Source organism: Lepidochelys kempii, chromosome 1 (genome assembly GCF_965140285.1).
Source record: "Lepidochelys kempii isolate rLepKem1 chromosome 1, rLepKem1.hap1, whole genome shotgun sequence".
In the NCBI taxonomy this organism is placed as follows: domain Eukaryota; kingdom Metazoa; phylum Chordata; order Testudines; family Cheloniidae; genus Lepidochelys; species Lepidochelys kempii.
The window spans coordinates 101,445,082-101,471,360 of record NC_136380.1 but is presented as its reverse complement, the minus strand read 5'-3'; the positions used below and the strand labels follow the sequence as shown (position 1 = coordinate 101,471,360).

At 41.1% G+C, this 26,279-nt stretch overlaps 1 protein-coding gene across 5 annotated transcripts in view; it reads left to right on the top strand.

Moving 5' to 3' along the window:
- Window positions 1–26,279, top strand: part of TMTC4 (transmembrane O-mannosyltransferase targeting cadherins 4) — a 58,076-nt gene that overhangs the window by 24,610 nt on the left and 7,187 nt on the right. For 4 of the 5 annotated variants that reach the window (XM_073348861.1, XM_073348908.2, XM_073348898.2 and 1 more), the window contains 10 exons: window positions 1,421–1,518; window positions 3,689–3,781; window positions 6,328–6,489; window positions 7,550–7,752; window positions 10,659–10,830; window positions 10,921–11,052; window positions 24,140–24,219; window positions 24,421–24,528; window positions 24,633–24,774; window positions 25,566–25,680. In XM_073348861.1, the coding sequence (XP_073204962.1) occupies window positions 1,421–1,518; window positions 3,689–3,781; window positions 6,328–6,489; window positions 7,550–7,752; window positions 10,659–10,830; window positions 10,921–11,052; window positions 24,140–24,219; window positions 24,421–24,528; window positions 24,633–24,774; window positions 25,566–25,680 (1,305 nt within the window). The remainder of the gene's footprint in view (window positions 1–1,420; window positions 1,519–3,688; window positions 3,782–6,327; window positions 6,490–7,549; window positions 7,753–10,658; window positions 10,831–10,920; window positions 11,053–24,139; window positions 24,220–24,420; window positions 24,529–24,632; window positions 24,775–25,565; window positions 25,681–26,279) is intronic. The other variant, XM_073348916.1, reaches the window with a different exon arrangement.

The following is a 26,279-nucleotide window of genomic DNA, read 5'->3' as shown; positions in this document are numbered from 1 at the left end:
CCCAGCAGCATGGGCATGTTGTTTTGGGTGCCTTGGAGCAACTGGTGGAGAGGTAAATCGCTGCCGAGAATGGGGGAGAGTGGGGCTGGGGATGCTCCGGCTGGTGGCTCCTACCTTGTGCCAGGCTCAGCTGATAGTCCCGGCTTGGCTTGGGGTGGGGGAGGACAGGACTTCTTCATCCCCTACAAGGTGCAGCTGGGCCCAGGTCAGACCCACCCCCAGAAACCTCCCCTGGCTGCAGGAAACTCCGAACCCTGCCCTGCTTCCTGCCTCCATCACTCCTCAGCCACGAGGAGAGGGGTCATTGTTTGGGAAGCTGCTCCCCTGTTCATCCAATCCCCATGCATCCAGACTCCCTCATACCCAACCCCCTGATCAAGCCTCATTCCCTGCACCCAGACTGTCCCAGCACTCGAATCACCACCCTGATGACTCCCACCCCCCACGCAGTGAGCCCCTTGCACCCAGACTCCTACCCCACTGAGTCCCCCCCAAAGAGCCCTCTGCACCCAAACCCCTCCCCTGCTGAGCCCCAACCGTAGGTGCTGGAACTGGGGATGCTGCTGCGCCATCATATAGAGGGTTTACAGTTTGGTTCAATGGCTCTCCGCACCTTCACTATACAAATTGTTCCAGCACCCCTTATATCCTGCTGGACTGAGCCTGCCTGCCGGCTTCTGGGTCAGGTGCAGCCTCACCGCCTTGTCTGTGTGTGTGTGTGTGTGGGGGGGGGGGGCCTCCAGTGTGATCTTCCCACCTCCATGCAGCGAGTCGCCTTTGCTCTTCACTGCCATGCTGGAACCTCCACATTTTTTCATTGACAAAATTTGCAGAATTTTAAAATAGTGTGTAGAATTTTTATTTTTTGGTGCAGAATTCCCTCATGAGTAGTTAATGGAATATTCTGATGTACTGCTTAAACAAATCAGCCTTGCAGGTGCTTTTAACCCAGAGCATCTTTCAGATTAAGCAGCAGTTAAAATATGACTCACATGGATGATACCTCACATATAATAATTAAGAGGAATTTTACTTTCTTATTCTCTGGCAGCCTGGGAGAGTGGCCAGTATTAACACATCTATGCCAGGAATGATAAACTTGTGTCTACGGAGTGGGGAGTAATCTTTGAAGATAAAGTGTTGTAGAAACCTATGTGGAGCCTCTGCCAGACTTGGAGAGACTAGAATGTCTACCAAACAGGAAGATATCTAATGTGTCTATGGTGCACTAAACAGCTACTGCCAAGGGACTAGTGTCAGTATATTACTATTGGTGCCTTCTAGTCTTAAAAGGTAAATCTCTTGCTTGGCATGAGAGAGAAGACGAGAGAGAAAATAAAGTGTTGTGTTTTATAAAGTAAAATTTCTAGTGTTAATTTAGGTTTATGTACCATTTTTATGTCATATTTTACATTGACAGATAAGGAAGGGAACCATTTTTCTACACTCTGGGTACTGGCGAGTGTTCTTCTTGGTGCAATAGCCATGCTGTGCAAAGAACAAGGAATTACAGTACTGGTAAGGTCTCTTCATAACCACTACATTCTGTCCTGAGCGTCCATAAGCTACTACTGCACACATGCTTCTGCAAATCTTCTCCACATCTGTAAACAACTTGGATTGTGCTTCTGCATTAGTCTGTTAAGAAAATTGGCTTATGAATGTTAAACTTTGACCTAGCCAGGCTCTGTGCCCAGTGCTTCTAATGTGATTCCTTTTGTGCTTGTTTGTGTCTCTGTGAGCAGCTTGCATGTACCTATAGAAGTCTCTAGTTGCCTGCTTTGTAGACATTATAGTGCCAGTTTTAGTCTGTGCTTCATTGGATGCCTGTGTTCTTGCATGTCTGACTGTCATCTTGTGCCCACGATGCCAGCAAATCTACAAAGGGATTGTTCATAGATTAAATGAACAAGACTGATAAATGGCTGATAAAGAAGTTTTTGTATGCCCCACATCCCCCTTTTTAAAAAAAAAAAAAAAAAAAACAGTTGACACTACCTAGTCAGAAGTAGCTGTTCTGCTTATCGCTTTTATTGATTCTCTTCCTTATTTTAAGCACGTATCTAAATAGGAGCCTTCTTGTTTGAGTTGATGTGCTTCTGTATCTTTTTACTCACCTGAGGTCGTTCTGTTTGTGATGACCCTATTGCTTCAACAGTAGCCTGGTGAGATGCCAGAATTGGGGTTTATTTCTACAGCTGGAGAATGGCTTCAGCTAGAAGTGGTAGGGATGGAGTAGTAGAACAGAGGAATACTTAAGGAATGAAGAACCTTGTTCATATTATTCTGAGTATAAAGAAAACAAGTGACAGAAAACATATCCTGGAGCGTAAGCGGAGTTGTTTTTAAATAGACTATCTTTCAAAAGCATGTGTGGGAGACACAGAAGTAGCTCTCTAACTTAAGGTATGCTGTGGTTGTTTCTCAGAGTAGCATGACAATAATGTTTGAGTAGCAGCCTCAGCTTTTATTTTCTGTCTGTCTTTGTTGATGATGCATTGTTAGGATGATAATATTCATCCTCAAGCTCAGGGATAAGGGTTTCACAGTAAGAGAAGCACAGACCAAAGGGAGCAAAAACAAGGGTAAAGAAGAGCCATAGAAGCCACACACAAAAATGAATAGTGCCTCATGTTGAAATGCCCCTTTCCAACTGGATCCCTGCCTCCCTCTCTTCCTTGGTAAGCCAACCACTGTATACTGCCAGCTGGCCTCCTTGCATGGAGTCACTCTGAGGTTCATGCCAGTTTCCCTCTGATTCCTGTGGCTGACAGAGACTGATTTGGTTTTTGCCTCTTAATGAGTAGAAACCCTTACCCTCACCTGGCAATGTGCTTCTGCTAGTTCCTTGTAGCCCTTAAGACACTAGATCATCTCCAAAGATAATATTAGGATGCTAGCTACATATCCCTCGTGCATAAGTGTTAAAGATTACTGAACGTTTTTGGTGGCGGTGGGATGTATTTGACATAGAATATGCCATGAAAATAGCATGTCAGAATAAAAGGGTTACTGGAGCAGATGGATATATGGGACCTGATTCTGACCTTGTTTTCACCAGTGTAACTCCATTAACTTCAGTTGAATTACTCCTGATTTTAAGGTTTTGTCTGGCAAAGTGCTGAGAAACAAAGGCTGAATGCCCTCAGATTCTATAGAGATCTATAGAATTTTGCCTGGCAGGATCAGGCACTTACATTGGTGTAATTCCAGTGAGAATCCTGCCTGGATCCTCTAACTCTGTCTAAGCCATTGCTCTGGCAACCTGTGTGACCGTTTAAAGAAAAAGGTGACTTGAAGTCATCCCGCCAAAATATGCTTGATGCTTCACTGGTCCACAGAGAGAGGTAAGGGATGGGTGCCTTTTAAAAATCTACTTTATTGCACTAGTCCCTATGACTGCAACCCTGGGCTGCAAAAAGGGTGGGGAGGGCAGAGAGGAGGTGGGTAATGTTCTTATGCCTCCCATTACACATGCATAGGCCAGGAGGCTGCATGTGGCATCCTGTCAACTGCTGAGGCATGGTCTCCTGTAGTGTTCTTTCCTTTTCTTGGAGCACTGACTATATCCATTTGTAAAAAGTTCAGAATCAGAATTAAGAAGCACAGTGATTCACTATAGAAGTAGGATTTTTAAAATACCCTTTTAATAAATGAGTTCTTCTTTCTCTTTCTCTTGGTTATTTAGGGGTTGAATGCTGTATTTGATGCTTTGGTGATTAACAAACTAAATATTTTGGAACTTATTCAAAAGGTACTACGTAAGGGCAAGTCATTGGAGGTGAGTGTGCTCAGTCTCAGTTCATTCTAGCTGTCCAGGCAACAAAAAAGATGCCATTTTCACAGTTTTGTATGTGCTGGGAGTGAAATCAAAAAGGATATATAATTTGAGTCAGCAAAACAAGGCAGTGATCTGGAACGTCTTTTCAGCAACATGAGTGATCATGGTAGAGCATTGCTGTATCCAGCAAGGCTTAAACCCCTGCATTTCATAGCTCTTTTCATAGCAATATATAAAGAGCTGATGTCCAAGTATTTAAGAGAGCTGTCTCTAACGTATGGAATCAGTCCAAGATCAGTCAAATGGATGTTGGCAACATCCGATTGGCAATGTGAAGAACGAATTATTTATCCAGATTTACAAAACCGATTTTAAGGCAGAAAAAGCAAGAGTTACAGCATGCACAGACGGTACTTGTTACGTAAGAGAGTAATTTTCTCTTTTGGCAATCCAGCTCAAATACTTTTTCCCTCAGAACACAAATTGCCACATTGCCAAGAAAGAAAGAGGCCTCCTAGTATCTAAACATAGAAGCTGTGAATGAAAACCCATTTAATCCACTGGCAGTTACTGGAGGATAAACGGGTGTCTACAGTGGACCCTAATTCATCCATTATCAGGTAAAATGGAATCTGGCATGTCACACGTGCAATGGCAAGCAAATCCCAGAAATAACAAGCATTGGGTAAACTTTTGACTGCAACTGGATAGTCCCTCAAGAGAGAGGAGAGTTACTAATGACAAACTAATTATCTGTTCCTCCTGTGGAGGGTTCAACAAGGCAGAAAAATCTTCATTGGACTTTGCATGGTGTGAAACTGCAGAGAACCGTTGCTCCTCTGGTGCTTAGCTTAAGCCCTATGGAGCTTCCATAAACTCTGCAAGTATGAAGTGTGAATGAAGGGCCCCTTTGGAGCTTAAAGAGGGATCTCAGTAAATGGGAGTGGACTCTGTAGAATTGAATCAGCCAATCTGGGCAAAGAGAGCTAGCTCAAGGGAAAGGGGTAGTTCTAGCGGCAAAAAGGAATGCTAGAGCACTCAACAGTGTAATTTGACTGTCAGTCATCTTAAGAAAAGTGAGGAGTCTTGGGATTAGTAGGGGACTAAAGCAGAACCACTTCAGAGTTTTATTGAGGAAAATGCTTCAAAGATAAACCTTTTATAAGTGAAGCTCTTTACAAGGTGAAGAGTTGAAAGCATTGTTTCTGGTTTACAATTTTAAATCATTAGGACTATGTGTGGAAAACTTCAAATGCCAGTTTTCATGAAAATATGATGGAAAATATTAATAGCTCATTAATTTTAACTTCTCCTACCTCCAAAAATTGTTCTGATCTGTGCATGGAAATTTATCAGTCTTTGTATACAGACCATTTCAAGTTCCTTACAATTTCTCTCCCCCCTCCACCCCCAAATCCCCCAGGAGCCTAAAGAGACATTAAACTTTTTTTTCATCACAATTTCAGATCCAGACCCTCTTTTTCACATTTAAGCCTCAACCCTTGGCATAAGAATTGGACAAAAGAGCAGTGACGTTTCTTCTAACTTTTGTTTATTTTAAATTTTTCTCTCCACCATGATGATTTTCATGAAAGATAAACTTCCCTAACCACATTGTGGAAAGTGACCTGAAAATGAGGTCATAATGGAACACTAGAGGCAGTCTTAAGGATGGAATTCTTGTCTTGTTTCTCCATAATAAATCCTGTATAAACTGCAATAATATTTTACAGTAAAATGTAGGTTTCTAAGTCACTTGGGCGTAGTCACACTTTTAAAAATTTTACCACAGTTTCCTCCTTGTCCCTAATTTTTACCCGTGCAACTTTCATGTATCAACATCAACATTGAATAGATTGAAATGGAGAAAAACACTTGTTTTGGAACAATATCATATACAAATATCTGTTTAAAACAGAACGTTAGTTAAATATTTCAGTTGTATTTAATTGAGATGTTTTTAAAATTAAATGCTCACAGTACATTATCATTAATTCTCAGTGTTGATCTTTCCAACATGCTGTATGCATATTTACAGCTGTTCCTCAAATCCCGACAGAAACTGACTTGAGAAATAACTTAAACTTCCAGAGATTGTTAGAGATGCTTCTTAAAGAAAAATTTTCCTTTTGTAATTCATTATCAAAAAAATTTTGTTTGCAATAAGTCTGTCTTTTCAAATTAATCAATGAAGACCACAAAATAAAACCAGAGAGAAGGGAATCCTCAACCTTTACTACTTTGTTTCTTGGTTGGTTGTTTCCCAAAGCCCCTACAATATATATCAGATCCTGTACAATCAGAAGGCACAGTCCTTCTTCTGAAGAGCTTCTTTCTTATTCTTTATTTGTAATAAATATTGTTGCCATAAAGCAAGTAGATACCCATGTGATAGAGAATTTGGTTCAATGGCTGAAAAACATTTATTCCCTTCGATATTTAGAATGCACAAATACCGTCTTCTCTCCAGCTCTTGCCGTTTTAGGTGGGTGGGAACAAGATCTGAAGGTGTTAATAATTTGTCCTGTTTTTGTTTTCTCCTTTAGAACGTTGGGTTGTTTAAAAAGGGACTCCTCTTCAGGATAACTCTTCTGTTGTCAGGAGGGGCCATTATGCTCGTCATGCGCTGGAGAATTATGGGCACAGGACCACCCGCTTTTACTGAAGTAGACAACCCAGCTTCATTTGCAGACAGCTTGTTTGTGAGAGTAAGTCACAAACCTGTCATACTTCCGCAAGTTCAAACAAATTGGGTCTTTAAAAGGAAAGTTCAATTTTACTTCAGCACTTCAAAAAACAAACAAACAAAAAAACCCAGTAACAAAAAAACCCCCAATCAAATGAGTGTTTCTTGTATTTGTGGACTGTATGATGAATCACCTTTTTAGTAAATCTTGTGTGGTTTTATTTAATGTACTGTGTGTTTTCTTCCCCTCTTTTTCTATGTTTGTGGGAGAAGGAATACAATCCTTTTGCTGTCCTTTCCCTTAACACATATTGAAAGTTGGCCCTGCACTTTTCCTTCACCTTTGAATAAAATAACACCATGTTCTGGCTGGGTACGTGGCTTTGTACTGGTTTTTTTTGGTTTTGTTTTTGTTTTTTTGGTGCCTTTGCCTACAATGGGTATGTCTACACTACAATAAAAGACCCGCGGCTGGCCCAGGTCTGCTGACTCAGGCTCGTGGGGCTCAAGCTTCGGGGCTATAAAATGGAAGTGAAGATGTTGGGGGTTGGGCTGGTGCCTGGGCTCTGGGACCCTCTCCACCTGTGGGGTCTCAGAGCCCAGGTTCCAGCCTGAGCTCAAATGTCTACACTGCAGTTTTATAGCCCTGCAGATGGAGCCCAAGTCAGAAGACACAGACTAGCTGTGGGTCTTTATTGCAATGTAGACATACCCAGTAATAAAGCTAGGCTTTTTTACATTGCCTCGTATTTTGAGAGATTTGTCCCACCCAGATCCACATACATAGAGTATTGTCTACAATTGGATCTCCCATCCTGAACAGGAGAAGCATCCTGTGCTCGGAAAACATTTTTGAAAAAAAATATCATCATATGATTTTTAAAAAATGCAAAATTAATGGACCTGTACGTAATTAGAATCATGCAGCATTTAAGTTAGGACACTTACTATTTTAAAGGATACATTTTGGGGGTGGAGCGGAAGGGAAACAAAGATCACAAAGAGTGCTGAAGTTGGATTTTTTTTGGTGTGTGGGGGGGAGTTTAGTATCAAATAAATGTTTGTTTTCCTTTGACTGACAGGCTATAAACTATAATTACTACTATTCGTTGAATGCATGGTTGCTGCTGTGTCCCTGGTGGCTGTGTTTTGATTGGTCCATGGGCTGCATACCCCTTATTAAATCAGTCAGTGACTGGAGAATAATTGCACTAGCAGCACTTTGGTTCTGCCTAATTGGCCTGATATGCCAAGCTCTGTGCTCACAAGACAGCCATAAGAGAAGGTAAGAGACAGTGCTGGGTTTTAAATTCCACACTAGGTTAAGTACAGTGTTATTTTGTTAAATCCAGTACTGATCATTTTAACAATCCAGTGGAACCAATATCTAGCAAATGTATTTCAAATAAATATTTATAGCTATTATTACAGTTTCATCCCAATTTGGGCATTGACTACTGGGAAGCAAACTTGTAGAAAGGGGATGGATGGCTGCTTTATTTTCCTACTGAAATGGCATTTTGAGATCCTTAGCACTGTAGGTGGTAAAAAGTAATTTGTGGTGAGAGCAGAGTGTAATTGATGTATGTTGTGCCCCTCTTTTTACAATTCTTTTTTTCCTTCTTTTGTAATAAAGGGCCTTTTTTGAAAAGATGTAGTGATTCTGGCCATTGATTAAAAATAAAATGCTATCCCAGAGTGATTACTCTTTTATCAATGAAGGGTTATTGAGAAAATAATTGGGTGGTGGTGGGGAAATTGTACTTTATACAAAAGAAAACCAAAAGCTTCTGTAAATAGAAGCCTTTAATATGATAAAAGAATTTAACATCTCTCATGCTATGTTTAGGTTGCACTTTTTGGATGTCCTCAACTGATAAATTTGCCAGCTCTAAAATTATATAAACAGTTTAATCCCAGTGCCATCCATCCATTGTTCAAATTTTTATCATCTTCTGCAGTGCCAATTTTTCCCTCTAAAATGTTAATCTATTATATACTTCCCTTTCCCCTATACTGTTACCAGTTTGTACAGCCTAAGTCAATACTCTCACTGCTTCTGTGTCTGTATTAATGAGAGGCACACACACCAGAGTATGGTTAAATGTAGAAGCTGCAATTTTAATAAACTATTAACCAACAAGGAACCCCTTCCCAAACTACCTGGCAAGGCTGTTCCAGTGTGGAATTTAACTGGGTTCCAGTGGCTCCAGCTTCTACAAATCTCACAATGGATATGGGGGCAGTGCCCCCTTTACGCTCCCAGGCCTGCTCGGGGATCCTGGCAAGAAGTCAGAGTCCCAGCCCATTCCCCTCATCCACACTGGAGGTAGGAGAGATGAAGGGATCCAGATTGCACAAGGTATGGACCCCTTCACCATGCAAAGTTGTGCTTGAGGCCCATGCCCAAGAAGCACATTGAATTAAGAACTTCATATAGGACTGTTTCTTAACTCCCTCCTTCCTCCCTACCCACTGGAACCAGCCAAAGTGGCAACATATGTAATATAAATCGCTAAATCAAACTGCTTGGATGTTTGATGGAAGGTGGAAAAAACCTCACGCAGTCTTTTGCCATGTAAGGGGAAAAAATTCCTTCCAGACCCCAAATAAAATTTGGCCATCAGCATAGCCCCTTAGGGATCTAGTATACTAAGAGGGGGTAAGGGTGGGGTTGGAACAAAGCCAAAATGGCTACAGGCCAGCAGTGGGCAGAAACAACACTTCCTCTTCACCCTGCCTCTGCAGTTGGGAGCCAGTCAGTGGGTCTGCCCTGATCCAGTCATCCAATGGCAGCCGGAGTGTGTGGGTCAGACTCAGACCCTGTTAGAGCCAAGCCACTCCCTCCCCCTCCTGGAAGGGAAGAGGAGGGAAGACCAGTGGAAGCCCAAATTTCTGCCTTCATTCTCCACCCAAGGGAGGGGCAGCAACACAGAGAGTCAATAGGCCAGCATTTATGATCACCTCTAAACTAACAAAATAATTTTGAAAGAACGGTGAAGGCCTAGCACACGGGGGGAACGGACCCAATTTCGGTTTCAAGTTCCCAAAAGTTTATTATAAATAAAAATTAGTGTAAAAATATTTTAATGTAATGTATAGATACCTTGATGGTGGCTCTCCTTTATGATGAACAGGCCAGCTTTCTGACATGAACGCTTGGCTTCTTTGATTGGTCTTCTACTGAGAAAACTGGTTATTTCAAGCTCAGTTTCTTCTTTAAAAGTTTATGATGCATCTTTAGGTGGCTTTTTAAATAAACACTCAAAAATTTTACCTTAATTGGTCATTTGTTAGTTTAAAAAATTTGTATATAGGTGTAATCAATTTTATTGCCTGTATATTTGGATCAGGAAGAACAAAATTAACGATTTCCAGTTTATTAGGGTCATTTTGTGTCCTGGAATTCAGGTCTTGACTTCAGTTTAATTTTGTGGGAAGTGTGTCTGAATTTTCAAAGAAGCCCACGGGAGTTAGGCACCCAGATGCCATTTAAATTCAGTGGGAGGTAGACATGAATAGATTAAGTCAGGGGCAGGCAAACTTTTTAGCCTGAGGGCTGCATTGGGTTTGGAAATTGTATGGAGGGCCGGTTAGGGAGGGGAGTGTGGCTCGGCCTCTTCCCCCACCCCCCTTCTTGCCCCTTGATGCCCTGCCCCTGGAACCCCGACCATCCCTGGACCCTGCCCCATCCTATCCCCCTGTTCCCTGCCCTCTGACTGCCCTGACCCCTTTCCACACCACCACCCCAAACTCCCCTGCCTCTATCCAACCTCCCTGCCCCCTTACCGCACTGCCTGGAGCACCGGTGGCTGGCAGCGCTACAACCGTGCTGCCCGGCTGCAGCCAGCCATGTCACTGCACAGCACAGAGCACCAGGTCAGGCCGGGCTCTGCAGCTGCGCTGCCCCAGGAGCTTGCAGCCTCACGGCCCAGAGCATTGCACTGGTGGCGGTGCAGTGAGCCGAGGCTGCGGAGGAGGGGGAACAGCAGGGGAGGGGCCAGGGGTTAGCTTCCTGGGCCAGGAACTCAGGGGCCAGGCACGAGGGTCCCGTGGGCCGTAGTTTGCTCACCTCTGGGTTAAGTCCACATAATGGCTCCCAATGATTATTACACAGTTTTCATATAGTAACAGAAGCACTTTTTCATCTAAGTTTTGTTGCTAGATTGTGAGTCTGTTTCTTATTTCCAGAATTCTTACACTGGGACTGGGATTTCTTATTATCCCTTTTCTGCCTGCAAGTAACCTGTTCTTCCGAGTAGGATTTGTTGTTGCAGAGAGAGTCATCTATCTCCCCAGTATTGGCTATTGTATGCTACTTACGTATGGCTTTAGTCTCTTGAGCAAACAAGCGAAGAAAAAGGTACTAACTAACAGTCAATAAAACTGATGACCAAGACTAGTGGAGGAGCTTTAATACGAAGATGATTAACCTGTATATCCTTTCTTCCAGAAAACGCTGGCTGCTGCTGTACTAGGAATCTTGTTGATCGACGTGCTGCACTGTGTTATCCGCAGTAACCAGTGGAGGTCTGAAGAACAGCTTTTTAGGAGTGCTCTGTCAGTGTGCCCTCTTAATGCTAAAGTAAGTTGGTCACACTCGCTTTTTATTTAGTTTTTTAATATTCCATATGGTAAATACGTTGCAGTATAGCATCTCATGTACAATGCTAGCCCGGTGAAAGCACAGCCTAAAATAGACGTCTACCTTATAATGAATGACAGCATCGTCGGCTTCTCAGCCAGTGCAAGTTACAGTGCTTTAATTCAAAACTGAAAAAGATGAAAATAAACTGGATGTCAGTGAAGACATCCAGTCAAATACAAAAAGACCAAATAATTAAATACATAACTAGTACCAGCTGTTGAAATAGTTGCATACAAAAGTGACTCTTTTCTGCAACAATCTCATGATCTGTGTAAAAAGAAAAATTGACCATAAAAGTGTATTCAACTGATTTGCTGTCTGTGTTTTTAGAATCCTACTTTTGTCTACTTCAGTGGCATTAGTACACTTCTGCTTTTTCTCATGTTAGCTGTGCTGCCTCTACAGAGCGATGGGAGAATGAACTGAATCACTCATCTCAACAGAACTGTGGAGTCTGTGGGTGAGATCCTCACTCCTGCTCCTTGACATCTGTTAAAATGGCCACAACGATGAAAAGGGGCACAAAAAGCTTCCATTATGGACAGGGGATGATTTCCCCTGGTGGCAGGCACTGCAGAAAACAGCCAAAGGCTGCCTTCAGAGAATCCCCTTGCAAGGCCTGACTTAGGGGGAACGCTAGGGGTGAAGCTGGAGGGGACGTGTCAGTGCTGGGCATTGGAGCCCTATAGGGCAGCCCTGAGAGGCTGCCATAACTTAAACAGGTTCCCATGGCTATCTAGGTTTTGTTCAAGGTCTCTTTAGCTCCTGGAGCAGCCCAGTACCAGGAGGGTTCAAAGGTCCCTAAAAGCCACTGTAATTCCCCCACATCCTTGGGCTGCAAGTTCTGTGCTGCCACTCTAAGAGGCGCAGGGCAGAATATCACCTTTTAATACTAGCGTTGATGCAGAAGCCAGAAAGAATAAAGCTTCAATTTTGACCCCAGTTGAGTTTTAGGGCAGGCAGCGAGGAGGGAGTATTTGCCATCTCTTTATTCGTAAACTATTATGTTTTTGCCATTTATTTTTGAAGTATAACTGCAGTTTAAATTTTATCCACCTTTTGCAAGTCCTAGTGGAGATTTCCATTGAGCAACATCCGTGTAGAAAAATACCTTACTAGCTTACAGAATTTCAGAGCTCTGTAGTCTAGAGCACTGCCTCAGAAAATGTGGATCAGGACCCCGAGGTCTTGTGGCTTTTAAATGAAATATTTGAATTTCCTTATTTAAAAAATATAATATAAATATTCAACTTGAAGAAGTGAAAAATATACAAATTAATTAGAGCTATAAAGGGGTCACCTTTAAAAAGGATCTTTTGCCAACATTTACAACAAGGTGGGGTTACCTCACCTACCACTATTTCCTAATCTCAGTAAATGAAAAAAAACATGTATCTGAGGTTCTTTTGTGTGGTAACTTTAGGCAAACATCTGCTTTGTAATGATGACTTCCAGATATCTCATTCTGGAGAATTAGTACATGCTGCAAAGTATAAATAAAACATGTTCAGTCTATCTCTTTGTGCCTGTTTGCACCCTGCTCAAAATGTTCTACCATAATGGGTTTGTGAGAGAGAATGTGTGGTTAGTAAAAAGAACGAGGAGTACTTGTGGCAACTTAGAGACTAACAAATTTATTTGGGCATAAGCTTTCGTGGGCTAAAACCCACTTCATTGGATGCATGCAGTGGAAAATACAGTGGGAAGATATATATACACAGAGTTCCTACTGTATTTTCCACTGCATGCATCCGATGAAGTGGGTTTTAGCCCACGAAAGCTTATGCCCAAATAAATTTGTTAGTCTCTAAAATGCCACAAGTACTCCTCGTTCCTTTTGCTGATACAAACTAACACGGCTGCTACTCTGAAACCTGTGTGGTTAGTGTTGATTAGTGGGGAGAAGAGACTCTGGTCCCCAGTCTAGAAGTCATCTTAAAATAAGGAGATGACTCTGCAGTCTTCATAGTTACAATTCCCAGATCTGTAGCTCCCCCCTTCACCACTGGAATCGTATTAGCTTTTTAGGGGTTGTTTTCATAGTAACGGATTGCCAATCACAGCATATTTTGGAAAACTACTAAAGAATGTAAAAAAAACACTCGGGTATCATTATTCCATGATTGAAGAATTTTCACCCATTACCACAGAACTGTGCTCCACAAGCTGAACTTTTTTTCTGTCTGTCTTTCAAATTGTTTCCTATCCTCATAATTACAAAAGTAAATACGAAAATGGGAACCAGTCATAACTGATGCTATGCTGTCTTCCTGAGACTGCAGACACCCTAGCTATGAGCACTGTAACCTGACCCATTCAGCTCCGTGAAGTGTTAACACTGAAAGCTTAAGATGGCATTTAAATATCTAAATTAACTAGTTCGCTGCTTTTACTTTATTATTTTAGTAGAAACATGTAGCTAATGTATAACCCACAATCCAAATTGCCTTCCATACCGATCTAGGTTCTAAAAGCCCCAGATGATTCTCAGTGAGCTACTGAAACCTCCAACTTCCATCTTGACTGCTCCTACAATGCAGCTGTAGATTTTCAAAACCAAAATCTGTGGCATACTGAAAACCATAAGTGTGTGGACAGCGTAACATAAGTTTAATATCAAAATAAATAGCAAAGACACTGATGTTACTATTCATTTTCATGTTTAACTCACTTGAAAAAAAAATTAAATGGAGCTGCCGTAGTTTTTATCCAATCTATTACACCAGACTGATGTAGAACTGAAGTCTTTACACAGAATTTTAGTTCCAGCTTGCTGTCAAGTATGCTAGACCTTGTAAACACCCATTTACAACAGGGAACGTCTGGTGCCAAGAAACATAACAAGAATTCAAATTGTCCTGCAGAGTACTGAATCTCCTCTCTGGGACAATGGATTTAGCTGGCTCAGGAAGGTGAACTTTAACTGTCCCAGCACGAGCTTTGATACAATTGGCCCTGTGTAAACAAATAAAAGCCTATAAGCAAGGCACAAATATTCTGATATTTTAAAAAAGGGGTCACAACAGGGAAAAGTCTGGGAATTCTGTGTCAAGAGACATTTTAGACATAGGAGAAATGATTTAGAGAGAAGGGAATGCACTATAGTTTTTGGTAAAAGGTTGCTAGAAAGCACATTCAAAACTTTTGACTTTAACCTATTTGACTTTAACTTATTTGTTTATGCACGCAATTATTTGAAATATGTTGTCAGATTGAAAAAGGGTCATTTTAACCACACGTGACTATTTCGATGAACAGAATATTCATTAGTCTGAACCAAAAAAACCCTCTATATTTTAAACAGTGTAGATTTGTTGAATTCAATAGACTTACTCCTCATTTACACTAGTATTAGTCAGAATCAGGTCCAATATGAGTTGTTGGAAAACACTTATTTCTGTCTACTTTTATGAATATGCATGAAAATAGCATATTCATAGTTAGCATTGCTCTGTGATTACAAATGGGTGTTGAACAATGCAGTCTTTCAGGAAATCTCTCTCTCACCTGGGGCTCCCCAGAACTAGATCTCGTTGCAGCACCATCCATTATGAAGAGCTGGTACTTGTGCTTGATGGGAGGGCACAGTCGGAACTTGCTGAGATATGCCCTCCTCATCCCTTGATCTTGCCTCCTGCCATACACTTATCCCCCAATGACCTGGCTCCTCAAGGTCCAGAACAGAAACGACAGAGGTTGGTGATCATTCTTACAGCACCATCGTGGCCCAGGCAGTTATTGTTCCATGATCTGCTCCACCTGTCTCTGTGACCACCTCTTCATCTCCTTCTGACAGCAGACCTCCTGACCCATCCCAAACTTTAAATGCTTCACCTCAGGGCTTGAAGACTCCTTGATGGATCTTAGGCGTAGAACAGGAGTGTTCTCCCAAGATTCAGACAGTACTGCTGAATAGTAGAAAACCCATCACAAGGAAAAATTACCTGCAAAAGTGGAAGCATTTCCAAGCCTGGTGTGCCCAATGGTCCACATCTCCTCTGGAGTCTCTCCTTAGAATCTTTATTACTTGCTAAATTTAAAAAGCCATGGGTTTGTCAATGAACTCTGTTAAGGTTCACCTAACTGCCATTACAGATTTTCACCCCCCCAATCAAAGGGTTTTCAGTTTTCGCTCATTCTACCATGATGAGATTCCTTAAGTGTTTGTTTAACCTTTTTACTTACGTAAGGGAAGCTACTCTGCCTTGGGATCTTAATTCAGTCCTTAGTGCCTTAAGGAAAAAAAAAATTTTAAACCTTGGCGAGTTTTTTGTTTCTTGTAGCCCTCTGCTGGAAGGGTAGGAGAGCTAGGAGCACTTCTGGCTGAGACCATATATGGTGTTCTATTAAGGTGACTCTGTCTCCACCCTCATTTGCTACCTAAAGCTCTTCTGACTTTCACATCAGTGTTTTTTTACCCAAGTGTCACACCTCCAGAGAATAAGGCTGTCTTCATGTTCTGGATGAAAGTAGGGCTCTTGCTTCTACCTTCATAGGCCTAGGCCCTTCAGGGATTCTCACAGATTTTCTTTTGCAGAAAGATGCTAAGGACATCTGATTTCCACACAAAGGTTATTGAAATGTGTTTTGGGATGCATTCTGGCATGCTATGTAGCTTTGGTGATACATTCCCCACCTAGGGCTAACTGCCCATTCCACTAGGGATCAATCCATCTCTGTAGCCATACTAGAGAACATACCTATCTTGGACACTTGCAGGCTGTCACCTGGACAGTAGTGCACAAATTTTCCCAGCACTATGCTATCATGTATGCTTCTACTGACATGGCTTTTGGCAATACTGTCTTAAATCTGCTCTACACTTGCCTCCTCAGCACCATACTCTGTATTGAGGCACTGCTCCGACATCTGCTCACACGGAGCATCCATAGGGGCAATAACTTGAAGGAGAGATTACTTACTTGTACAGAAAGTGGAGTTCTTTGAGATGTTTTGCCCCAGTGTGTGCTCCACTACCTGCCGTCCTTCCCTTCTGCTCTGGAGTCCTTGGCTCTGGACTTCATGGTTGAGAGGGACCCAGAGTGGCCCCCCTCCCTGTATGCTCTCATTCTGGAGTATAAGAATATGTAGGGTGCAGACACTGCTGCCAAAACCTCTGATCAAAAGCACATAGGTGCGGTGCACACATCCTCACATGGAGCACCCGTAGAGACAAAACGTTTTGAAGAACTCCAGTTACTGTATGAGTAAGTAACGTCTCCTTATTGCTGTTCACTTTATCAGGATATTAAACCACCTCTTCCCCTCCTGAGCATTTGAGTCTGGGCTGCAGATTATCCTCTTTATAGATTTTAAAAATAACTCTCTTGGAAATGCTCAAATTGCAGACAATTTTAAGTTATGAATGTCTTGTTACTTTAGAAAACCACAAGCTGTTTCCTTCCTTTTAAGCAAAACTATAGCAATCTACGCAACACTGGTACCATGAACAATACTTATTTCTGAATAGTTTTCTCTAATAAGTACTCTAAATAAAACATGTAGTTCTGCAAGAACACAGCCAATTAAAGAGGTAGAAAATATTTATCCCTTTTTGCCTTTCAGAGGATAAATATGTCTGGCCGCAAGAATCATTTAAAACTAGTCCCGGAATTTTAACAGTTTACAGACTGCAAATTCTTTTCCTGTTGCTGGATTGTCTTTAGAAAACTCTAATTATTAAAAAATAAGAATTTTAATGAATTTATTTTTAACTCTTTCAAAATAACGAACAAGGAAGGTTTTTTGTTGTTCGCAAATAGCCAGTGGCTTCATAAAGTCCTCTAATGGAGTAGTTTAGATGGCAATTAAGGGGCAGCTGGCTTATGTGTGTATTCAGCATCCAAAACTGGTTCGCCTTGGCTCTCAATGCATGCCTGTGTCTTTCGTCTGTTTTCAAGTGGTTGCTGACAGAAACGCTCTCAGGAACATCTCTAGGATAGTTTCTGGTATTCTGCCTCTCCCTTTGTCCATGCACCTACTGGGTGGTGGTTGTGCTAAGTCTGTACCTCCCGGGGTTCTGCCTCCACTTCATACTGTCTCAGCCTCTTCTCCAGTGAGATTGAATCATACACCTAGGCTATTCATCATACTGATCTCTAGAATTTCACCTCATAACATCTGATGTCACCCCAGTTTCTCCATAAACAGCTAGCATATAGGTTGCAGCTCTTCTGCTTTTTCAATGCAGATACCAGTTTCATTTAAGAGTTCGTAGTAATCTGGAGGTTGTTTGGAACCCCTCTCTGAAAAAGTGGTGGTCCTGCATGCTCAGCATTTCCTGCTGCCTTTTTCTCATATGTTCTCCAAATGTGTACATTGTTTGCCTATTCTATTTCTTTTGTTTGCCTTCTGTTGAGACAGCCTGCTCTGGAGCTGAAACTCTGAAGTTAATTGAAGCTCTAAGCTATGGAACTAGTTGCCCAAAGGCTGACTCCCAGATCCCTTCTGCTAAACTCTGTTGTCTCTCTCTGGCCATGCTCAAAGCCTGCCTCATTTTGTTTACATGATCAGCAACTGTTTACCTCAGCCATCCAGTTCCTTCGCCACTTCTTTAGCACTGTCTAGCATGGTTTTGTATTTTGACACATTCCTTTCTACTTCTACTGCTCTGAAAGAGATGGTAGTTTATATCTCATTTTCTTTTTAAAAAAAATTAAAATAAAGGAAGAACCAATTTATTACTTTAATCCAAGTCAGACTTTCTCACTACTTAAATAAAAATACATTTTAGCAGTGTTTCTTTCTAATTTGTTTTGCTGATTCACCATTTGTTTAACTTCTTATATAAGTAAGAATAAGTTGTTAAGATGGTTGGAATCTATACTAGCTTCCTTAAGATTAATTTATTTGAAACTTTCTTCTTGTTTTTCAAAACAGTGAACTATTTCTAAGCAGTTCCAAAGCCTCCATCACCATGTGGTCTGAGTTGCAGCACTGTACGTTGCTATACAGTGTTTCCAACCTTAGCAGTTTTGTTGTACGAAAAACTTCAAAGTAAAGTCCCAGTGCCTGGAATCAGGTGATTATATGAGAATCTCAGCTTTCATTTTTAAAAAGCCACTAACTGCCTAATCCTCATGGATGCAGAGGAAAAACTTGAACATGTGAACCGTAGCAGTCCAAAAAGCAAATAAAAGAATTCACCATTGATTATTTCTTTAAATCTCATGTTTTCAAGCCAAATCTCATGATTTTTGAACACTTGGGTTGGCAGTAGTGCATAATGTCTGTCTTGCAACCAGGGTCAGACCCTGTTTTATGCATTATTAAAGCATTTCCAAAATATAAAATTAATAATTTTTAATGTTAAACATCACGAGCAGGTTAGGCCCTGTCAGAAGTTGTATCAGATTCTTCTTGTGTCAGAATTAAACTATTGCTTGGATAATTTTAAGCATCTCCTCTTCATTCATTGCATATACAAGAAAAGAGAGTAACACCAAAAACATTCTGTATTCTAGAAGTTGATAAGAGGTTTAGCTTGCTATGCTTCAAAGCAGTACTGTAGAGTTCAAATGCCATAGTGATGTGTGTTGTATAGAACCTAACAGAATTGAATAGAATGTGTCACACCTATACTATAAATGTTCTAAAGCACAAAATAAGTATGTTAAAGCAGTCCATGATATGCTTGCTCTGTCAGATAACGATATCCTCTCTCCTCAGATATCTCAGATGATCTAAGGAGGATATTGCTTGATATATATTGCCATCTGATATATAATCTCTCAGAATGGACTATCAGTCCCCTTGTTGGACTTTGGGCACATTCCAAAAGTAAAATGAAAAACAAACCAAATTAGATATGCAGGTTGTCGTCACTTGCAGAATCACTCCACTTCTTCAAAACACTATGCAAATGTTGTTATAGCAGTCTTGATACATATGTAATGGAGAACGAAGCTATAATAACACTGAATATGTACAGTGGAGAACTAATTTTCTGTACCTTACTAAAAGGGCTGGCACTGTTTCTCTTCAGTCAGCAAAAGATTTATAACTAACTGTTTAAAGATTTATTGAGCTGATCTAGAGCACATCCCTTTTATTGACTTTTTGGTGTTCTTGTCTCTGCTGTGCAGAATAGTTACAAATGTGGCCATGGAGTTTGACACAATTGATGTTTAGATGTCTAACTTTCTCATATGTGGACATAGTCATGTTGTAAAACCTCTAGAAGACATTAATTGCAGGTGGAAAAAGGGAACCTGGGATAAGGCCAAGATTTAAACTGGGTCATTTTGTCTTGTATATTATTTAGAAAATGTTTGATGAAAGGAGTTGTGCTGAAATTTTGAGCAGAAGCATCTGTATTCTTACTGCTGAAACTTCACCACTTAGGGCTAGTCTACGTTATTGCACTATGTTGGTGCAGCTCTGCCGCTATAGCGTATCTGGTGAAGACGTGCTATGCTGACAGGAGCGCAATATAGACACCACTTTAAGTTGATGTAACTTACGTTGCTCGGTGGGGGGCGGCTTTTTCACACCCCTGAGCAACATAAATTGTATGGACTTACGCGGTAGTGTAGGCAAGCCCTGAGAGTCATATTAATAGATTCTGCCACCAGAAGGGCATTGTGATCATCTAATCTGACTTCCTGTATAATCCAGGCCATAGAATTTCCCTCAAATAATTCCTTTTGAAATAGAGCATAGCTTATTAGGAAAACATCCAGTCTGGAGTTAAAAATTTCCAGCGATGGAGAATCCACAACAACCCATGATAAACTGTTCCAATGGTTAATTAGCCTCATTCTTAAATTTATGATTTATTTCCAATTTAAATTTGTCTAGCTTCAACTTCTAGCCATAGGCTTTTGTTATACCTTTGTCTGTTAGAATGAAGAGCCCATTGTCAATTTTTTTTGTTCCCCAGGTAGGTACTTGTAGACTGTGATCAACACTTCTTAACCGTCTTTGTTAAGCTAAATAGACTCAAAGAGCTCAATCTCTGTAAGGCAGGTTTTCTAATCCTGTAATCATTCTGATTGCTCTTCTCTGAAAGCTCTTCAATTTATCAACATCCTTCTTGAATTCTGGACACAGTATTCCGGCAGCAGTTGCCCCAGTGCCAAATATAGAAGTAACATAACCTCTCTAATCCAACTGGAGATTCCAATTTATGCATTTTGGACACAGCATGACACTGGGAATTCATCTTTGTGACCCTAAAATTTTGTACTCTGACTTCAATTGTCTCCTTTATATTCATATTTGTTTACAGGGTCTTTGAAAACAACCTCACAGAAGGGGAAAGCATCACAGACTTTATGAAACTACAGTAAAGAACAAAATTGTCAGACACACAAATGAACATAATTTGTTGAGGAAGAGTCAACATGGTTTTGGTAAAGAGAAAACATGCCTCACCAATATAGTACAATTCTTTGAGGGGGTCAACAAGCATGTAGACAAAGGGGATCCAGAGGATATAATGTACTTAGATTTTCAGAAAGCCTTTGACAAGGTCCCTCACCAAAGGCTCTTAAGCAAAGTAAGCAGTAATGGGATAAGAGGGAATCCATGGATTGGCAACTGGTAAAAAGATAGGAAACAAAGGGTAGGAATAAATGGTCAGTTTTCAGAATGGAGTGAGATAAATAGTGGTGTCCCCCAGGGGTCTGTACTGGGACCAGTCCTATTCAACATATTCATAAATGATTTGGAAAAAGGGGTATATAGTGAGGTGACAAAATTTGGCAAAACTACTCAAGATAGTTAAGTCCCAAGCAGACTGCGAAGAGCTACAAAAGGATCTCAAAACTGGGTGACTGGGCAGCAAAATGGCAGATGAAATTCAGTGTTGATAAATGCAAAGTAATGCACACTGGAAAACATAATCCCAACTATATGTATAAAATGATGGGGTCTAAATTAGCTGTTACCACTCAAGAAAGAGATGTTGGAATCATTGTGGATAGTTCTCTGAAAACAGCCACTCAATGTGCAGCAGCAGTCAGAAATGTGAACAGAATGTTGGGAATCATTAAGAAAGGAATACATAATAAGATATAATATTTTCTATTGCCTTTATAGAAATCCATGGTACGCCCACATCTTGAATACTGCATGCACGTGTGGTTGCCCCATCTCAAAAAAGATATATTGGAATTGGAAAAGGTTCAGAAAAGGGCACCAAAAATGATTAGAGGTATGAACGGCTGCCATATTAGGAGAGATTAATAAGACTGGGACTTTTCAGCTTCGAAAAAAGATGACTAATGGGGGAGATGATAGCGGTCTATAAAATCATGACTGGTGAAGAGAAAGTAAATAAGGAAGTGTTATTTACTCATAACACAAGAACTAGGGGTCACCAAATGAAATTAATAGGCAGCAGGTTTAGAACAAACACATTTTTCACACAATGCACAGTGAACCTGTGGAACTCTTTGCCGGAGGATGTTGTGAAGGCCAAGACTATAACAGGGTTCAAAAAAGAACTAGATAAATTCATGGAGGATAGGTCCATCAATGGCTATTAGCCAGGATGAGCAGGGATGGTGTCCCTAGCCTCTGTTTTCCAGAAACTGGGAATGGGCAATAGGGGATGGATCACTTGATGATTATCTGTTCTGTTCATTCCCTCTGGAGCACCTGGCATTGGCCACTGTTCGAAGACAGGATACTGGGCTAGGTGGACCTTTGGTCTGACCCAGTATGGCTGTTTTTATGTTTATTTAGAATATAAATAAAGTGTCCCCTTTTAATATCAGATTTGATCATTGATTTTCTTTCACGACTGAAAGGAAAGATGGTTGTACTCCTGAGCAGACATTACTTTGTTGGAGAAGGAATAAAATGTAGTATACCATATAACCCGTGTTCCAACTGAAGGATGTGTGAGGTTTTTTGTTTTTTTTAAAATGTCATATTGTCACTTTTACTGCCCTTTGCTGAAAAAACAGAGGAATCAGTTGGACAAAAACATTGCTTTTGGGTAGGGGAATAACATTGTTTCTCTCTCAAGCACTGTGTTTCAAGCACTGTGTATCATAGAATCATAGAATATCAAGGTAGGAAGGGACCTCAGGAGGTCATCTAGTCTAACCCCCTGCTCAAAACAGGACCAATCCCCAACTAAATCACCCCAGCCAGGGCTTTGTCAAGCCTGACCTTAAATATCTAAGGAAGGAGATTCCACCATCTCCCTAGGTAACGCATTCCACTGCTTCACCACCCTCCTAGTGAAAAAGTTTTTCCTAATATCCAACCTAAACCTCCCCCACTGCAACTTGAGACCACTACTCCTCGTTCTGTCATCAGCTACCACTGAGAACAGTCTAGATCCATCCTCTTTGGAACCCCCTTTCAGCTAGTTGAAAGCCGCTATCAAATCCCCCCTCATTCTTCTCTTTCGCAGACTAAACAATCCCAGTTCCCTCAGCCTCTCCTCATAACTCATGTGTTCCAGTCCCCTAATCGTTTTTGTTGCTCTCTGCTGGACGTTTTCCAATTTTTCCACATCCTTCTTGTAGTGTGGGGCCCAAAACTGGACACAGTACTCCAGATGAGGCCTCACCAATGTTGAATAGAGGGGAATGATCACGTCCCCCGATCTGCTGTCAATTCTCCTACTTATACATCCCAAAATGCCACTGGCATTCTTGGCAACAAGGGCACACTGTTGACTCATATCCAGCTTCTCGTCCACTGTAACCCCTAGGTCCTTTTCTGCAGAACTGCTGCCTAGCCATTCGGTCCCTAGTCTGTAGCGGTGCATGGGATTCTTCAGTATCAATCTACTGTACAACAGTATTCAGTTATATTGCCTGCTTGATACTTGTTTGTACTGATTTCCTAATCCCACTGGTATATTATGCAAAGATAACTATACAGGGTCAGATCTTTGGCTAGTATAAATTGGGGTAGCTCCATTAGCTTCAATGGTGCCGTGCTGGCTTATATCAGCTGTGCAGTAGACCCTCAGTATCTCTAAAATACTACAGTGCATTTTTAGATTACACCTTTCCAATCACCCAGCTCTTAGAGAGCACTGTGCTGTTACACAGCTGTAAGGAATTTTTCTCTTGGAGCTATTAATATAAGATAATTACCTGTTAAGACTGGTAAAGGAGTGTGTGGGCATAATATAATAGGTCATTTCCAGTTAACATCTTGCTTTTAGTACTGATTTGACAATGAAATGCTACATCAGCTCATAAATGTTTAAACAGGAAACAAAAGTGCTCTTCTGGAGCATGCATGCATATTCCCATTGAAGGCAGTTGTTTCTGAAGGCAGAATTTAAAATATTATAGTCTGTCGAATTATTAAAGGTTAGATTTTTTTTTTTTTCTGGCCGTCACCCAGGTGCACAGTGGGTAGGGGACAGTATCAGGAGCTCCCCTTGAGCACCAAACCAAGCAGAATTGCAACTCTGGGGCTCAGTGGCAGGAAGGTATTACTCTGTTCTTACTCCCCTTGGAAGACACAAGGGTGGCCAGAAAGCTGGTCTATGGGTCTCTTGTGCAATGGCCAGCAAGCTGACTGGCTGGCAACATGGAAGAAGTAAGCTGTACTTCATCAATGTCTGTGTGTGCCTGGGAGCCTGTTGGTGCTCTTGCTGCCCTTTGAAATGGGCTATGCCTACATGGTGCAATCTAGCTGTTAATCAGGCTGGAAAATAGCTTCCCATTAATGTACCTCTTATTTCCCCCATCCTAAAAGGGATAATCTCACAAAGTGATGTGACTTTATTGCAATATCAGGAAGCAAAGAGACTTGCTAATCGTAGCTGGTATAAGTATCCCTACTTGTCCATTTCTTCGTCAGACTTTTTTGTGCCCTCTTCATGATAGTCCATATCTCAGGAACCAACTGGAACCTTTCCCATCCCTGACTGATAGCATGGGGGAAAGAAGTCTTAAAAGCGTGAAAAAAGAAAAGTAGCCATTGAAAGGTTCAGCACTGAAAGCAATGAATTCTGATTTTGCAGCCAGAAACTGTAGCAACTTGGTCCCACGATATATCTGACTGTCTGGAACATTTGGATAAATTTTTTTATCTGTCTTTTCAGGTGCACTACAATGTTGGCAAAAACTTGGCTGATAAAGGCAACCAAACAGCTGCAATCAAATACTACAGGGAAGCTGTAAGGTATTTTCAATTTATTATTTCACTAAGCTATCCTAACAGTTATTTAATTTCTCAGGCATAGTAAGACTGAGAAAATGTTGACTTTGGGATTTCAGCTGCAAAATGTTGCAGTGTCACATAACTAATCATCCAGCTGAAAGGAAAGGGAATGACTACAGTACCTTGTTTCCCTACGAGTAACACGTTTCTCTTATATTCTAGGTTGAACCCCAAATATGTACACGCCATGAACAACCTTGGAAATATCTTGAAAGAAAGAAATGAGCTCCAGGAAGCAGAGGGGCTGCTCTCCTTAGCTGTACAAATACAGTATGTTAAAAGAATGGCAAGCATTGTTGCATCAACTCACAACAAACAGTACAATGGGATCTTATATTCCATATGCTAAAATGTATTTTAAAATTATTGCCTAGGCCTGATTTTGCTGCTGCATGGATGAATCTAGGAATAGTACAGAATAGTTTAAGAAGGTTTGAAGAGGCAGAGCAAAGCTACTGGACTGCACTTAAACACAGGAAAAAATACCCAGATTGTTACTACAATTTAGGACGGTTGGTAAGTGTTTATTTTTTTTGTTTAATGAAATTGTGGCATATGATTAAAAAGTTATTTAAATTGTGATAAAGCAGAATTTACACTGAAAATCCAGCTATTGCTCAACACTGACAATAACTCAGATTTGCTTGAGTGTAGATTGTGGGTGATCTCATGTTTTATAACACCATCTCTTGTCAATCCCCAAGCTACCTCTCCCTCATCTACAAAAGAGGCATGCTTCCTGAGTTTGTCATTACTTTTTCATATAAAAACATACAAATACAAATATATTGGGGAAAAATCTAGCTTCTATGCTTCACAAAGCTGCCTTTTTCTCCAGGAGATAATTACTAGTCACTTTTCAAAATGTTGGCTTCAATTCTAAAAAAAATTAGTATATTTCAACAACCTGTTGTGTAACCAGAGCTATACCAAAAAGAAAAAAAAGTTCAACGCAGATTGGTCTCAATATTTTATTTAGATTTAAAAAAAAAAAAGTGTATGCCCATCCTTTTCCTCTAGGCACATGTATATCTAAAAACCATAAACAAGTCATACCAGAAAAGCAAAAGGAAAATATGAATTTTTCATAAAAAGGGATTATCTCTAAAGATTTAAAAATACCACCGCTCTTCAATGCACCCTTGTCTGCTGAATGGGATAGCATTCTGATACTACATACATGTTTCAGAAAAAAGACCCTGGGGAACAATGAACAAGACACATGAGTATCTCTGTACCATCTTTAGCATGAACTTTATGACAAAAGTAAAGCAGGATGTAATTACTGTGGATTGCCTTACTTTCAGTATGCAGATTTGAATCGCCACATAGATGCATTGAACGCATGGAGGAATGCTACAGTTCTGAAACCAGAGCATAGTTTGGCTTGGAACAACATGATTATATTGCTTGATAATACAGGTACAGTATATTAATGGTTTTGATGGTTACTTACATAACAGCTCTTATAAACCTTGAAGCTAGCAAGAATACCAACCTGGCTCAGAGACTTTTAGGGATGTTTATGAAAAAGAATGGAGGATGCCTGGACATCTCTCTCCCTTGCTCCCCTCACCCCAAAGAAACCAGGACCTCTCTCTCCTCACTCCCTAGAAAAACAGGGATCTCTTTCCTGCCCCTTCCTGTCTGTGGCCAAGGTGGGGGCCTGCCCCCCGCCACTGTGTCCCCGACTTCTACCCCCAAACAGGGAGAAAAGGAGAATTGGCACTAGGAAAGCTGCCCTCCTATGTCACCTAGGGCCCATAATTACCTTGGTCAATTCCAGGTGTGGACCTCCTTCCCAAGAGGATGATACTCTTTCTTTTCTCCCTCCTCTGTCACATTCCCTCTCCTGCTCCTCCTCTTCCTCTCCCACAGCCTGTGCAGTGAGGGTCTGATAGGAAGCAAATCACTGCAAGTGTCAGTGGAATTTGGGGTCCTGGATTCACCACCCAAGCCACAGGCTGCGTGTTGCGCTCTAACTGCTCTGTATGCTAGTGTGCTCTAGGTAGCTAGTGCGC